Consider the following 15,443-nt stretch of genomic DNA (forward strand, 5'->3'; position numbering starts at 1 on the left):
TGTCAGTGACTTTAGCTTTTTGTTTTCTTTTCAGACACAGGGTCTATTATATAGCCCAGGCTGGCCTTAAATTTGTAGTCTTCCTGCCTCCCTGAGTCCTAGAATTTTATTATGAGTGAGTAGTCCTGCCACGCCCCACTTAGTGTATCTCTTGTTTTGGACTTGGTCAGATAACTGATGGAAAAAAATAGACAAACTTCTTTCTTTTCCCCACTTGACATCTTAGAAAAATCAGTAGCTAGCCAGGTGCTAGTGGTTCACACCCTGTCATCCTAGCTACTCAGGAGGCTGAGATCTGAGGATCATGCTTCAAAACCAGCCCAGGCATGAAAGTCTGTGAGACTCATCTCTAATTAATCACCAGAAAACCAAAAGTGGCACTGTGGCTTAAGTGGTAGAATGCTAGCCTTGAGCAAATGAGCTCAGGGATAGCACCCTAAGCTCAAGCTCTACGGCCAACAAAAAGAGAAAAATCACTTGTGTGTGAACAGGAAGGTTTATTCCTGGGCTCTCAGTCCTGTCCTTTTGTCTGTCTGTCTGTCCCTACGTCCAGTCCACAGTCACCTATAGCTTTGTGGTACAAAATGACATCTTTCAGGATTGTTTGTGTATGGTGGTCTCTAATGTTTCCATGTATTTTTTTAAGATAAGCTCATCAGCACAGTGCTGGTGGTACACTCTCTTATCTCCAATTAACTGCCCTCATAAAGCTGGAAGTGGAGCAGTGGCTCAAGTGTTAGAGCACTAGACTAGAGCTAGTCTCAAGCACAAAAGTTCAGGGATGCTAGGTGCCAGTGGCTCATGCTTGTAATCCTAGCTACTCAAGAGGCTGAGATCTGAGGATCATGCTTCAAAGCCAGCCTTGGCAGGAAAGTCTGTGAGATCTTTACCTCCAGTTAATCACCAGAAAACTGGAAGTGGCTTAAGTGGTAGAGCACTCATCTTGAGCTGGAGAACTGAGGGACAGCACCCAGACCCAGAGTTCTAGCCCCATGACCAACAACAACAACAAAAGTCAGGGACAGTGTCCAGTCCCTGAGGTCACACCCTACGACCAGCAAAAAAAACAAAAAGCAAAACATCGCTTCCTGTGGGGGGGTGGGGGGGAGGCTAAAGATTGGGTGAGGAGGGTGTGGACTCCATATGAGATGGAAAAGATTGGTCTTGGAGTATTCCATTCTATGAACATGCTAGGTACTGTCGTGTAATATGTAGTGCCTTAGCATTTTTCAGGATTACTAGGCCAGGGATGGAAATAGGATAAATGTGTTAAAATGGATTCAGCAGTTTTCTTCAGTAGATACTCTCCAGCTTGTTGGAAGTCTGTGGCTAACTTCCAGAGGTCTGAACAAGTTGATTTTGGTTGTCTTTGCCAGAATTTTTACCTTTTATTAAAGAGAAATGCATCCTTATTGCTCTGTGGATAGCACTGGGTGGGCGTGGGGAGTTGGATGATGGTGTTTTGAAATAAAGTATGTTAAAGACATTTACTTTGGGTCACTGAATTCCAATCTCCCAAAATAAAAGATATAGTATGAGGTTTTTCTCCTGTGCTGTATAATTACCAAAATAAGTGAGCAAGCAGAGCCTGATGATGCTTTGGTCTTCTATTTGGCTAAATGACACTCTTTTTCAAAGCCCCTTCTATATTGTTGCTCTAAGCATCAGTAATCAGTCCCTTAAGAATTCAGTTTCTTTATGTAGTTTGTTTGTTTGTCGTGAGTCTTGAACTCTGGGCCTGGGCGCTGTCCCTCAGCTCTTCAACTCAAGATGAGCACTCTACCACTTGAGAAGAATTCAGTTTCTCTATTCAACTACAAATGTTTGACTTTTCTGACTATCCTTCAGCTTCGTAAGACTTCTTTTTTCTTTATTCTGTTCTGTACTGTCTGTTTAAAACAAGGCTCCCCCTGCTCTGAGGAGGATGGAGCCCTTAGGAGACGGAAGATTTATACTTACTGTATCCAGTTGGTCGAATCAGGAGATTTACCGAAACAAGTAGCATCTGAGCTCATAGGATCCCTAATGCTGGAGGTAATAATGCAAGACTAAACTTAATTTGTTTTGCGGTAGATTGGGGGTTGGTTATTATTTGTTGAGAGAAGTAAAAGTAAGTGCCAAACATTTTTTGTTTGTTTGTTTTTTTGGGTCAGGTTGTGGGCCTGAACTCTGGGCCTGGGCGCTGTTCCTCAGCTCTTCACCTCAAGGCTAGTGCTCTACCACTTGAGCCACAGCACCACTTCCGGCTTTTTATTTTTCTGCTTATGTGGTGCTGAGGAATCAAACCCAGGGCCTCATGCATGCAAGGCAAGCACTCTACCACTGAGCCACCTTCCCAGCCCAGTGCCAAACATTTTTTATTGTTGGTTATGGGTCTTGAGCTCAGGGCCTGGACACTGTCCCTGAAGTTTTTTTCTGCTCAAGACTAGTGCTCTACCACTTTTAGCCACAGCACCACTTCTGGTTTTCTGGTGGTTAATTGGAGATAAGAATCTCACAGACTTTTCTGCCTGGACTGGCTTTCAACCACAACCCTCAGATCTCAGCCTCCTGTGTAGCTTGGATTATAGGCTTGAGCTGCCAGCGCCCAGCCCTAAATACTTACACATATGAATAACAGCTGTTGTTAAAGAACCGAAGAGCAAGCCAGGAACCAGTGGGCTCAGGCCTATAATCCTAGCTACTGAGAAGGCTGAGATCTAAGGATCTTGGTTGGAAGCCAGCCCAGGCAGGAAGAATCCCCATGAGACATTTACCTCCAGTGAACCATTCAAAAACTGGAAGTAGAAGTATGGCTGAAAGTGGTAGAGCGCTAGCCTTGAGCAAAAGAGCTCAGGAACAGCATCCCATGTTCAAGCCCTAGGGCTAACCAAAAAAATACAAAAAAGAACAGAAGAATGGGTATAAGCCTTGAAGAACTGATGGAGAAGGTTGAAGTCATGTATGGTAATGACTGTAATGGGACAGCCTGTTCCCCACGCATCCCTCCTAGGGCCAGTTCTGAGCCTCAGCATCAATCCTGTTATTTCAGCTAAACATGATTTTTAAACATCGGGTGCCTGCTTCTGATTCTCTTTCATTTCATGAACTTTTAGGCGCACCATTTTCCAGGACCATTACTGGTTGAATTAGCCAATGAGTATGTTGGCATGATCAAAGACGGCAGTCTAGTGAACGGAAAGTCCTTGGAGTTGTTGCCTATCATTTTGGTGGCATTGTCTACCAAAAAGGAAAATCTGACTCACGGGACAGGTAATTTTCTTCCCATATTTAGTGGCTTTTTCTCATGAAAAAGCGTGAGCAGACTTAATTTTCTGTGTGGTTTGCATTTCCAGGCGAATTGAGTGGGGAAGAATGTAAGAAGCAGTTGATTAACACTCTCTGTTCTGGCAGGTGAGTCTCTCCATTTGGGGTACAACTTTCTCGGGACAGAAGAACTAGCATTTATTTCTAGGATTTGTACTTGTAACATTTGTATTCCATTTTTTTGTTATTTATAAAACCCATTTATGCTGCAGTGAATTTTCAAGAATGATGATTCACTGCATTCATTTATAAGCCTTTTGACAACCTTACTGTAGCAGTGTAGTACACTAATCATGGTTTGGTGTCCTAAGGTTCTTAGGATAGGCATATGTCCTCCTGCCACTTCCTGCTCCCTTCCTCCTATTGCTCCCCTCTCCTGTTCATTCTTTCTGAGACAGTCTTGGCTCTGTAACCTGAGCCTCTCAAGTTCTGGGACTGCAGGTATGTACCAACTATACTTTGTTCTAACAGTTTACTCTTTTTTTTTTTTTTTTTGGGTCCGGTCATGGGACCTAAACTCTAGGCCTGGGCGCTGTCCCTCAGCTCTTCAGCTCAAGGCTAGTGCTTTATCACTTGAGCCACAGCGCCACTTCTGGCTTTTTTCTTTTTGCTTATGTGGTGCTGAGGAATCGAACCCAGAGCCTCAGGCATGCAAGGCAAGCGCTCTACCACTGAGCCACCTTCCCAGCCCCCTAACAGTTTACTCTTAAAAAGCACTACAGCCAGTGCTGGTAGCTCACGCCTGTAATTCTAGCTACTCAGGAAGCCTCATGAGATCAGAGGATTGTGGTTCAAAGCCAGCCTGGGTAGGAAAGTACGTGAGACTCTTATTTCAATAAACCACCAGGAAACTGGAAGTGGATCTGTAGCTTAAAGTGGTAGAATGCTAGTCTTGAGCGAAAGATCTCAGGGACAACTGCCTAAAGCCCTCAGTTCAAGCCCCATGACCGACTTTAAAGTGCTGTGACAGAGGTCTTTATGTCTAAGTAAACTTACAAATATACAGATATGATATATTTAATAACAAATAGTAATTGTGAGCGTCTCTTACTTGCATTTTAAAAATTGATAAGGAGGGCTGGGAAGTTGGCTCAGTGATAGAGTGCTTGCCTTGCATGCGTGAGGCCCTGGGTTCCACTCCTCAGCACCAAGCAGAAAAAGCTGGAAGTGGCGCTGTGACTTAAGTGGTAGAGTGCTTGCCTTGAGCTGAAGAGTTGAGGGACAGTGCCCAGGCCCAGAATTGGAAGCCCAGCATTGGAGCTTTAATTCAGGGTCTGGATGCTGTCTGAACTTTTTTTTCTTAAGGCTAGCACCCTACCACTTGATCCACAGCTTTACTTCCAGCTTTATTGGTGCTTAATTAGAGATAAAGAGTCTCACGGACTTTCCTGCCTGGGCTGGTTTTGAATGGAGATCCTCAGGTCTCAGCCTCCTGTGTAGCTGGGATAACAGACCCGAGATACCAACACCTGTGCTCTGATTGTTATTTTTAAATGGCATTTATTTTATCTTGTTTGCTATTTTAAGTGGTGTATGTTTTATTTGTTGCTTAGTTCTGCAAAACCAAATTTGAAACTACTCATTTTTTTCCCCTCCTTACTGGGTTTATGAACTTGCCCATAAACAAATTAAAATGAAATAAACCCATTTTCTCCTACTTGTCTTTAACCAGATGGGATCAACAGTATGTAATCCAGCTCACCTCAATGTTCAAGTAAGCCTTGTTCTCGTTTCTCTTCCAGCTTGTTTTGGGAACCTTCCTTCTAGACACTGAAACAGTGCACTTAGACATCTTTTCTCTTCGGGAGTTCCTTCCCGCTTCCAAGATCATTTTTCTTAGGTTATTGTTTGTATATGTATGTGTACACGCACACACAAGGCACTGGAGCTTGAACTCAGGGTCAGGGAACTATCTACTTCCAGCTTTTGGGTGGTTAATTTTTTATTTTTTTTTTCTGGCTTGAGGCCTGAACTCTGGGCCTGGACGCTGTCCCTCAGCTCTTCGGCTCAAGGCTAGCCCCTCTACCACTTGAGCCATAGCACTACTTCTGGCTTTTTCTGCTTATGTGGTACTGAGGAATCTGAACCCAGGACCTCATGCATGCAAGGCAAGCACTATACCACTGAATCACCTTCCCAGCCCTGGGTGGTTAATTTTAAACGTGATGAGAGTCTCACAGACTTTCCTGCCTGGGCTGGCTTCAAACCTTAATACTCCAATCTCAGCCTTTTGAGTAACTAGGATTATAGGCCTGAGCCACCAGTGGTTTCTTAAAGATTTTTTTTTTTTACTGTGAGAATACCGTACAGAGGAGTTACAATTACATGGGCAAGACAAGTACATTTTTTTTTTTTTTTTTGCTCAAGGCTAGTGCTCTACCATTTGAGCCACAGCGCCACTTCCGGCTTTGTTCTTTTTGCTTATGTCGTGCTGAGGAATCGAACCCAGGGCCTCATGCATGCAAGGCAAGAGCTCTACCACTGAGCCACCTTCCCAGCCCCACAAGTAAATTTCTTTTTTTTGGGTCCGGTCATGGGCCTGAACTCTGGGCCTGGGCGCTATCCCTCAGCTCTTCAGCTCAAGGCTAGTGCTCTACCACTTGAGCCACAGCACCGCTTCCGGCTTTTTTCTTTTTGCTTATGTGGTGCTGAAGAATCAAGCCCAGGGCCTCAGGCATGCAAGGCAAGCGCTCTACCACTGAGCCACCTTCCCAGCCCCCCACAAGTACATTTCTTATCAAGCATTGTTGCCTCCTCTTTGTTTCCCCTCCCCATACTCCCTCCCCCTCCCTGATCCTCCCCCCACCAAAGTTGTAAAGTTCGAAGATTTTTGATTTCTTAAAGATTTTTTTCATACAAGAAAAAGAACAGACAAAATAGTCCAATACCTACTTTATTTCCTACTCACAAATTGTATTTCCTAAAAAATGTTTGATATAATTTTAACTGTTGTAAAACCTGCATCAGATCTCGTAAGCCAAGGCCATTGGGCCATGGATGGACTTTAGGACTGTGCCCCATAGGGACATCCCTCTGACTGCGGAAGAGGTAGAGTTTGTGGTGGACAAAGTGTTGAAGATGCTGTCCATGTTGAATCTTCAAGAAATACCACCTTTGGTCTATCAGCTTCTAGTTCTCTCCTCGAAGGTACAAATGATAAATTGATCCTTATTTCTGTGGGATGACTGGCTAGTTACAGACGTTCAGTTTTGTCCCTTCCCTCCCCCACACCTGTAACCCTTTTTGCTCATGGGTTATATTTCAAATAGGGTCTTGTGTTAGCAGTTCACCTGTTACAGTCAACCTGTTTATACTTCTCCTGGTTCTCCCTCATAGCGTATTTTCTTTGATCTCACAAAGGGTGAACTAGAGGCCCCTTCAAGTCCAGGACTGAGTATTTCAAACCATGATGAAAGCATTTTACATGTTGTGACTCCCCCATTGTAACTTATTAAACCCATTCCTGATAATTCTTTTGGTTGAAAAGTACTGGTCTCACTGTTGTTTTGCCTTTAATTGAGAGTGCTTACCTATTTTGGTTTTTCTCCAGGGAAGCAGAAAGACTGTTCTAGAAGGAATCGTGTCGTTCTTCCGCGATCTGGATAAGCAGCACAGTGAGGATCAAAGTGGTGATGAGTGAGTGTCAGGGCTCGGCTGCCAAAAATGGCTGTAGGTTCTTACTGTGTTTTAGCCACTTACTGGCATCTTCCCTTCCACCCACTCATTCACTCCAGTATAGAACTTCTGTAGCTTTCCCCTCCCCTTTCCTTTCTCCCCTCCCTCCTCTCTCTTTTCCTTTTCCCCCTCTCCCCTCCCTCCTAATGGTTAGGCAGCCTGAGATCATTCATCACCTTGCAAGACTAGTCCGGCATTGGGAGGTTAGAATAGGAAGGGATGAAGCCAGGTTGACTTAGGTTGGACTCAGCAAAGAATAAAAGCAGCAGAAACAATGGCTATTGGAGTTCTTTCAACGAGTTTTGTTGTAAAAGGAGCAGAGTGAGGCAGCTCCTATTTTATATCAGTGCAAGTTGAGCTTGGGTCTATTTGTTGGTCATCAAACACCTCCACTTGTATAACTGCAGCTTCTCCTTGACTCGGGCAGGCTGCTGGATCTTGTTACCGTGCCGTCAGGTGAGCTTCGCCACGTGGAAGGCACCATTATCCTCCACATTGTGTTTGCCATCAAGTTGGACTCTGAGCTAGGCAGAGAACTTCTGAAACAAGCAAAGGTAATGACTGGCAGTGTTCCTCACCTAGAGATACCCTCGTCCAGCGTTAGAGTGTCTTTTCATATATTTATTAGCTCTCCTAATATTTTTGATGAAATGTCTGTTCACATCTTCTGTTCATTTTTTTATAAGTCATTATAACTAAGAAACCCACACCTAGGCTTAAAGATTTTTTTGGGTGTATTTTCTGCTAAAAGTTTTATAGTTTGAGCTTCTACATTTAGGTTTCTGTCAGATGAGTCTGGGACCAGTTTTGAAGTAAGCTATGTGTAAGCAGTAACTCCCCTTTGGTTTCTCTGTTCTAGGCAGGACAGCAAGGAGATCCCAGTAAATACTTGTGTCCTTTCAGTGTGGCTCTTCTTCTCTCTGTAACAGGAATACAGCGCTTTGAGGAACAGGTAATGTTCTCTGACATCTTGGCTCCTTCCACAGTTGGTAAGAAAAAGGGAAAGAGCATAAAAACCTGCCGTGCGCTGGCTGCTCATGCCTATAAGCTACTCGAGAGGCTGAGATCAAGGATCTAGCTTCAAAGCCAGCTTGGGCAGGAGGAAAATTTATGAAACATTACTGCTAGTTAACCACCAAAAAACCAGAAGCAGAGCTGTGGCTCAAGTGGTAGAGCAACAGCCTCGAGCAAAAGAAACCTCAGGGACAGACCGCACCTAGGTCCCACATTCAAGCCTCAGGACCAAAAACAAAGCTAGTATCAGAAACTGTTGAGGTTTGTTTTGTTTGGGGTTCAGGACTTTGCCATGTTGTTAGGTTTAGGCAGTCTTGCCGTGTAGCTGGAGCGGGCCTCAGCCTCCAGAGCTGCGTCACCAGACCCCACCCTCAACTTTCTAGACAATCTCATCCTGACCTTCTGGTGCCGAGAACACATAGATCACTGTTCTCAGCCCACTGGATGATTTCTTCAGAAACTGGGTTTACATCTTCATTTCCTGTGTGCCATTAGCCAGAAGGCTCAGGGGATAAGTTGGGAGCGTGCTCTGGGGCCCAGAACAGCAGGAGGGACAGTTGGGACTCGGCTGCGGTTTTATCGTGTTGGAGCTTTCTAAGAAATTGTTCCAGGTTGAATTGAAATTATAGAGCATAGGTAATTTGAAAGAATGCAAATGTAAATCCCTCCCGCCCCATGTGCATTCCAGATTACTGGTGATTCTTTTCCTCCTAATACTACAGATTGAGCCCATGGCCTCACAGCTGCTAGGCAAGCATTCTGCTCTTGAGCCATACTCGGCTCCTTTTTGCTTTTTAATTCTGAGGGGCAGTCTTATTACATTGCCAAGGTTGTCCTTGGCTTGTGGTCCACCTGCTTGCCTTTTCCAGGGAGCTAGGATTATAAGGCATGAGCCATCATGCCTGGTATTGCTAATAGTTAGCCCTTTTCTCACTGAGGAAAGCCTGCTTTCAGTTCCTACATTCCCCCTGAAAGTCATGATTTTTTTGTGTCGTCTCCAGCTAGTGGGTGGCGACTCATGGCAGCAGGCTCAAGATTTGGAGCACAAGGCATGTTTTCCTTCATTTTCTTGTTTCTTTGGTTTTCATTAGGTGTTTGATCTTTTAAAGACTTTGATCATGAGAAACTTTAAGGATCTTCAGCTCCTCCAAAGTTCAAAATTCCTTCAGAACCTTGCTCCTCAAAGAACTTGCATTTCAACTATGATCTTGGAAGTGGTAAAGAATAGGTGCGTTATTAAAGGAGACCAAGGGTATGTAAGGGATCCTTCATTTGAAAACACAATATGGGCTCAACACTAGTGACTCACACATGTAATCCCAGCTACACAAGAGACTGAGATCAGTGGATTTGGGCTCGAAAACAGCCTGGGCAGAAACATCTGGGAGACTTTTTTCTTTCTGTTTTTGGCCTCCTGTTATAGGTGCTACTAAAGGCATATACTACCACACTCAGCCTCTTCTTTTAAGGTGGGATTTCATGGACTTAAAGACTTGGAACTTTGAGTCTCTCAATCCCAGCTGCCTGCTCCTGGGATGACAGGCACACCCAGCTAGGGTGAGAATGAATGAGTCTAACAAACCCAGACTGGCCTCACATCACCATCCTCCTTACTTGGGAGGCCTCCCCAAGTAGCTAAGATTACAGGCATGTGGCACCAGCATCAGGTGTATCTGTGTAACATGATTTGCCATTATGACTTGGAGATAGCGACAAACTATTGCATGGGTTACTCTTGTAGGTGTGAAGAGGTAAGGTCAGTTCCTCACACAAGTTCCTCTTCTTTAAGCAAGGTTCTGTCTCTTACAGTGTTCACAGTTGGGATCATGTGACTCAGGGCCTGGTAAAACTTGGTTTTATTTTAATGGATTCATATGGCCCAAAGAAGATTGTTGATGGAAAAGCTGTTGAGACCAGCTCCAGTCTTTCTAAAACACCAAGCCAGCATGCCTGTGAGCTGGGTGCCAGTATCCTGCTGGAGACGTTCAAGGTGAGATTCTGGTTGTTGCGGGACGTTGGCCTGGTGGTTGGGCAAGCATGGTGGGTAAGGAAATGTGAGGGTAGTATGACAGTGCTTGGGTGGTGGTGAAACACTGCACATCTGGTTTGGAATATTTCTCTCTTCTGGAGACTTCTCACTTCACTTGCTGCTCTCTTTCCTGGCCGGGTCCTGGGGATTGGAACATAAGCTGGTTTTTCCGTGGTTTTCTTCTCCATCAGTGTGTGATAGCTTTCCATCACTGTGACAAATGCCTAAGAAACTACTGAGAAGGAAAGATTCCTTTTGGCTTATGGCCTTGGAGGTTCAGTGCTGAGTGTGGACAGAGTCTTTCTGGGTGGTAGAGCACAGTGAGGATCTCACCTCACAGAGGCCAGAGGCAGAGCGAGAGCGCCAGTGTGTGCAGCCTGTGCAGCGGGCTTCTGCATTCTTTCCCTTTTGGTCCATCTAGCCCTCTGTCCAGCCTAGTGGATGGTGCCACCCCCATCGAGGGCAGTCTTTTCCCTAGTTGCTGTCCCACATGCCAGTCATTCTTAGAGCCATCCTCCCAGAGAGACTCAAAAGTGTGCTTTACTATTGTGGGTATTTTCTCAGTCCAGTCATGATTAGCTCTCACAGGCTGGAGCATGGCTCAAGTGGTAGAGCTCTAGCAGTAAAAGAAGCTGAGCAAATGTGAGACCCAGAGTTAAAAACCCAGGACCTAGAAGAAAAATAATTGTAAAAAGCTGAACCATCCGAACAATAAATTGCTTGTTTTAATAGAATTTGCTTACACAACTGTTATTTTTTGTGTATGTGGTGCTGGAGATTGAACTCAGGGCTAATGAGTCTGCTAGGCAAGCATCTTATTTGAGCTACATCTCTCTCACCCTGAAATCCAATTGTGGTGGTTGTAGGATATCAGACTTGAGAATTATGCTTATGGGTTTGATTTTTTTTTGTTTGTTTTTTAAGAACCCAAATTGGGAGGGTTACAATTTTTTGCTTATTTTCAAATTGTAGTTGCCATTTGAACCTTGGTTTCTGAAACAGCTTTCTCTAAAGTTCATTTCCTTTCAAAGGAAACAAAAAGCTAGGTCATGATGCTAAACACCTCTGCCTCTGAGTCCTGGTGATCAGTTGTTTAATGTATCTGTGTACCGGTAGTGTCTGCCAGAAAAGTCATTTGAAGGTAGTTTTTATGTGTGCTGGAACTCAGGGCCAGTGTACATTTTCCCTTGGCTTGTTTTTAGCTGAAGGCTGGCACTCTTAACACTTGAGCCACACCTCCGCTTCTTGGAGGTGATTTAATATACATTGGGCACTTTATCCAGAACTGTGAGGTCAATGGCTTTCATTATAAATGATTTTAGAATAGAAGTTCTGGGTACTAACAGAAATGTGAATGTTGAATGTAACGGATTACCTCAGCAGAGTGTTCTTTATTCGATGCCTGATCTTGGTGTCACTAGCATTTCATGTAATCTGTGTCAGTCTGACATTTACTTGGCCATTGGCTCATTGAAGCACAGAGTGAGGGCAGAGTTGTGACTTTTGTTTCAAGGGACCTGCACTGTATTCTGACCCGTCTGTGACTCAGCTGTTGATTTTCACCCTGTGCAGCTGATATCCTGCCTGACATGCACTGACGCCCTTCAAACTGGGAGGGCCCCAGTGATATGCTACCTGTTCTGTTCCCTTCAGGTCCACGAGGTAATCAGACAAGAAATTCTGGAGCAAGTTTTCAACAGAGTCATTACCAGAGCATCCTCTCCCATCAGTCATTTCTTAGGTACTGAACTTTGAGAAGATGGAAGAAGTCCTAGGAATCTTTGTTTCTAATGCCATGATGGTTTGGAGCAGCCATGTGTCCTGTAGAGCCTCTGATTCTGAGGCCAGTAAGACATAGAGGTCCCGCTTGGGGAGCCAGTGTAGCCAGCAGGGCAAGGGTGTTCTTAGTGGGGACCGTGAAGAGATGGGTCCAGGATGCCCTCGCCCTTTTGTTAGCCACACCCGCAGCTGCTCCTGGCCTTTATGAAATGCTGGTATTTACCTATAAAACCTTCCACATACCTTAAACCATCTTTAAATTGCTTACGGTGCCTGTTACTAAATAGTTGTTACCCTGTACCACGTAGGAATGACGAGAAGGGAGAAGTCTTTGGTATTGGGTACAGACATGGCCATTAGCTTAACTGCGAAGTGCATTTCTTTGTGTATTTGACTGAACCTGTAGGCATGGCACCACAGTCAGGATCTGCAGTGTGCACTCAGGCTAGGAGCCTCCTGGTTGCTTTTTTTCAATCTGGGGCTTGAACTCAGGGCCTGGGTGCCATCCCTGAGCTGTTTTGCTCAAGGCTTGTGTTCTACCACTTTAGCCACAGCTCCACTTCCTAGAAATGTTTTTAATGTATCAATTTCTTTTTTTAATAGTTCCTACTTTTTGTGTCAAATATTAAAAAAAAACAAACATAAAACTGCCCAATCGAACATCATTGAGATTTTCTCCTGTGTTTCTACTAGAAGTTTTATAGTTTCAGTCAGCTCTTAGACTTAAATCTAGAACAGTTTCTTCTTAGATATTTCATATTGTTACTTTTTAATTCTTCTAAAAATTTTTTTTACTTTCAACTAAACATTAAAATTTTTAGAGGCCCATGTTTTGCTTTTATATATTCTAATAGGACTGTAGGCTTGCATTACAAAAAATAGCTTTGAGCCAGGCGCCAGTGGTTCACGCCTGTAATTCTAGATGTTCAGCAACCCTGAGATCTGAGGATCATAGTTCAAAGCCAACCAGGGCAAAAAAGTTCATGAGGCTCTCACTTCCAGTTAACCACCAAAAAACTGTAAGTGGAACTATGGCTCAAGTGGTAGAGCTTTGGCTTTAAGCAAAAGAGCTCAGGGACAGCGCCCAGGTCCTGAGTCGAAGCTTCAGGACTAGCCCCCCACACCCTCCCCAATTAGCTTAGAAATGTTAAGACAGCCTAGACGGTGTAATGGCTTTTTTCTCTTTTAGGCAATTTTGTATTCTCGAAATATTACAAATATGCTAACAGACCTTGGTTACTTAGAAAAAATATTTCAGTAGAAACTTGTTTTGTGGTATGCATGAGTTATTTTAGAAAAGGAAAAGGTTTTGCCATCTTTTTCTCTATTTTAGTGTAAAAGTCTATGGCCATGTGAAGCAGCTGATTATAGATTATTTTTCAGATTTGCTCTCAGATATCATCCTGTATGCACCCTTAGTTCTTCAGAATTGTTCTTCTAAAGTCACAGAGACATTTGACTATCTGTCCTTCCTGCCACTGCAGACGGTCCAAGGACTACTTAAGGCTGTGCAGGTAAGTCTTCTCACCTGAGTTCCTTGCCAGAACGGGGGTTTACCTGCCTGATGGAAGTCTGATACATTTTGTGCATGCATAAGTCTAAAAAAGAATCTTCTTTTTTTTGGGGGGGGGGGGTTCGGTCGTGGGGCCTGAACTCTGGGCCTGTGTGCTGTCCCTCAGCTCTTCAGCTCAAGGCTAGCACGCTACCACTTGAGCCATAGCACCACTTCCGGCTTTTTTTTTTCTGCTTATGTGGTGCTGAGGAATCAAACCCAGGGCCTCATGCATGCAGGGCAAGCGCTCTACCACTGAGGCACCTTCCCAGCCCAAGAATCCTCTTTCCTTTGGGTCAGAAATGTAGAGTTTGGTTGTAAAAGGTCCACAGCTCTGAGCTAGAGAGCATTCCAGCTGGCCCCGCGGCGTCACTTCTCTCCTTGACTCTCCTCACCTGGATGAAGTTATTCCATGATGAATTTACAAAGGCCTTGACAGCTAGCCTCAGTGTGTACTGCTAATTCTTCCTAGAAAACATAGTAGTGAGATGTGCGTAAAGCCGCATCCGAGTCTCGGGGTTGAAAGCACTGCATGGACTGCTGTTCTAACCCCTGATGAGTTAACTGCTCTTCCTTCTACCCGGGGCTTCCTCCTCAGCCGCTTCTCAAAGTCAGCATGGCAGTGAGAGACTCCCTCATCCTTGTTCTTCGGAAAGCCATGTTTGCCAGGTACGTGCAGGCCTGAGGTGGCACCAGTGTGTAGTGTCCTGCTCACGGGAGGGTCCCGTGCGTTCCCAGCCAGCACATGTTCACAGCCCCATCGCCAAGTCTCACCTGCTTGCTCCACACGTAGCGTGCCGCTTCTCATCTGCCTGCAGAGTGACCCTGCAAGGTGAAAAGTACCACAGTCCCCCCTAACAGATGAGGCTTAGGCAAGATGAGTGCTTTCCAAAGCTCCAACAGAGGCCGATGGCAGAACGAGTCTGTCGTCATCTGAGCTCAGTGTCTTCATTAGCCTGTACCGTGCTATTCAATGTCTCTTTTCTGAGCCAGCCAGCTTGATGCCCGGAAGTCTGCAGTGGCGGGGTTTTTGTTGCTGCTGAAGAACTTTAAGGTTTTGGGCAGCCTGGCCTCCTCGCAGTGCAGCCAGTCTATCGGCGCCAGCCAGGTAAGCACTGCCCCGCCAGCCACAGCCATAGAAGTGTTGGGTGCTGGTGCAGCAAGCCCGAAGAAGCTGTGTTCCCTGATGACAGTATGAACTGTCAGCAGTGGCAGTCTGGGTATGCCTCGCTGGGGCTGCCGCACTAGCGACTTCTACCCATTCAGCTGTTCACACTGATTTTGAAGATTGAGTATGAAATAACATAATTACCTGAAGAAATACTTTATGATAATAATTATTATGTAATATATAATTAATGTAATAATTTTGAGACAATATTGTATATGTGAAGTTGATAGTCTTATCTACTTTACCTGCTTCATTTTACTTTTTGTGTATGTGGGTACTGGGACTTGAACTCACACCTTCCTACTCTCTGTAAGATGTTTTGGTCATGGCAGGCGCTCTGTCACTTGAGCCATGTTCCTTCCCAGTGTGGCATTTTGCCAGATAATTAAGAATCTGTAGAACTTTCTGCCTGGACTAGCTTCAAACTGTGATCCTCAGATCTCAACTTCCTGAATAGTTAGGATTACAGGCATAGGCAACTGGCACTAGACTCATTTTATTTCTTAAATGTGGCTACTAGAAAACTTAAAATTACATATGTGGCTTGCATTTATGTATATCATTTTATTGGATAGCACTGCATTAAACATTACATCAGTGCTTTGTACTATTATTTAATCTTTTTGTATCTTTTTATTCATTGGTTTACATTAGTTATATAGTGGAGTTGGGGGTTCATTGTTACATTTACTATCATTTAATCCTCACAGTAATTTTCTGAGGCCAGATACTATTTTATAACCCATTCTAAAACTTACTTTACCACATGTATGTCAATTAAACCTTACAAGTCTGAGAAAATAAAATTTTTACAATAGTTTGATAATCTGGGCCTTGGGGCCATAAAATTGTCTTTCTAATTTAAATGATATGATTTACAGACATTTATAGTTCCATTGGGAATCTTTTATTGCTCT

General features: G+C 44.2%; 1 protein-coding gene across 1 annotated transcript in view; it reads left to right on the forward strand.

Moving 5' to 3' along the window:
- The window catches only part of Fanci (FA complementation group I), a 32,715-nt gene that overhangs the window by 1,874 nt on the left and 15,398 nt on the right, over positions 1 to 15,443 (forward strand). The window contains exons 4-17 of the mRNA XM_042698501.1: positions 1,904 to 2,034; positions 3,096 to 3,252; positions 3,336 to 3,393; positions 4,979 to 5,020; positions 6,330 to 6,453; positions 6,857 to 6,942; positions 7,409 to 7,535; positions 7,841 to 7,933; positions 9,087 to 9,223; positions 9,805 to 9,985; positions 11,678 to 11,765; positions 13,187 to 13,317; positions 13,954 to 14,024; positions 14,349 to 14,463. Of these exons, the coding sequence (XP_042554435.1) occupies positions 1,904 to 2,034; positions 3,096 to 3,252; positions 3,336 to 3,393; positions 4,979 to 5,020; positions 6,330 to 6,453; positions 6,857 to 6,942; positions 7,409 to 7,535; positions 7,841 to 7,933; positions 9,087 to 9,223; positions 9,805 to 9,985; positions 11,678 to 11,765; positions 13,187 to 13,317; positions 13,954 to 14,024; positions 14,349 to 14,463 (1,541 nt within the window). The remainder of the gene's footprint in view (positions 1 to 1,903; positions 2,035 to 3,095; positions 3,253 to 3,335; positions 3,394 to 4,978; positions 5,021 to 6,329; positions 6,454 to 6,856; positions 6,943 to 7,408; positions 7,536 to 7,840; positions 7,934 to 9,086; positions 9,224 to 9,804; positions 9,986 to 11,677; positions 11,766 to 13,186; positions 13,318 to 13,953; positions 14,025 to 14,348; positions 14,464 to 15,443) is intronic.

The sequence above is a fragment of the Dipodomys spectabilis genome, unplaced genomic scaffold (assembly GCF_019054845.1).
Source record: "Dipodomys spectabilis isolate Male_0828 unplaced genomic scaffold, ASM1905484v1 ptg000233l, whole genome shotgun sequence".
In the NCBI taxonomy this organism is placed as follows: domain Eukaryota; kingdom Metazoa; phylum Chordata; class Mammalia; order Rodentia; family Heteromyidae; genus Dipodomys; species Dipodomys spectabilis.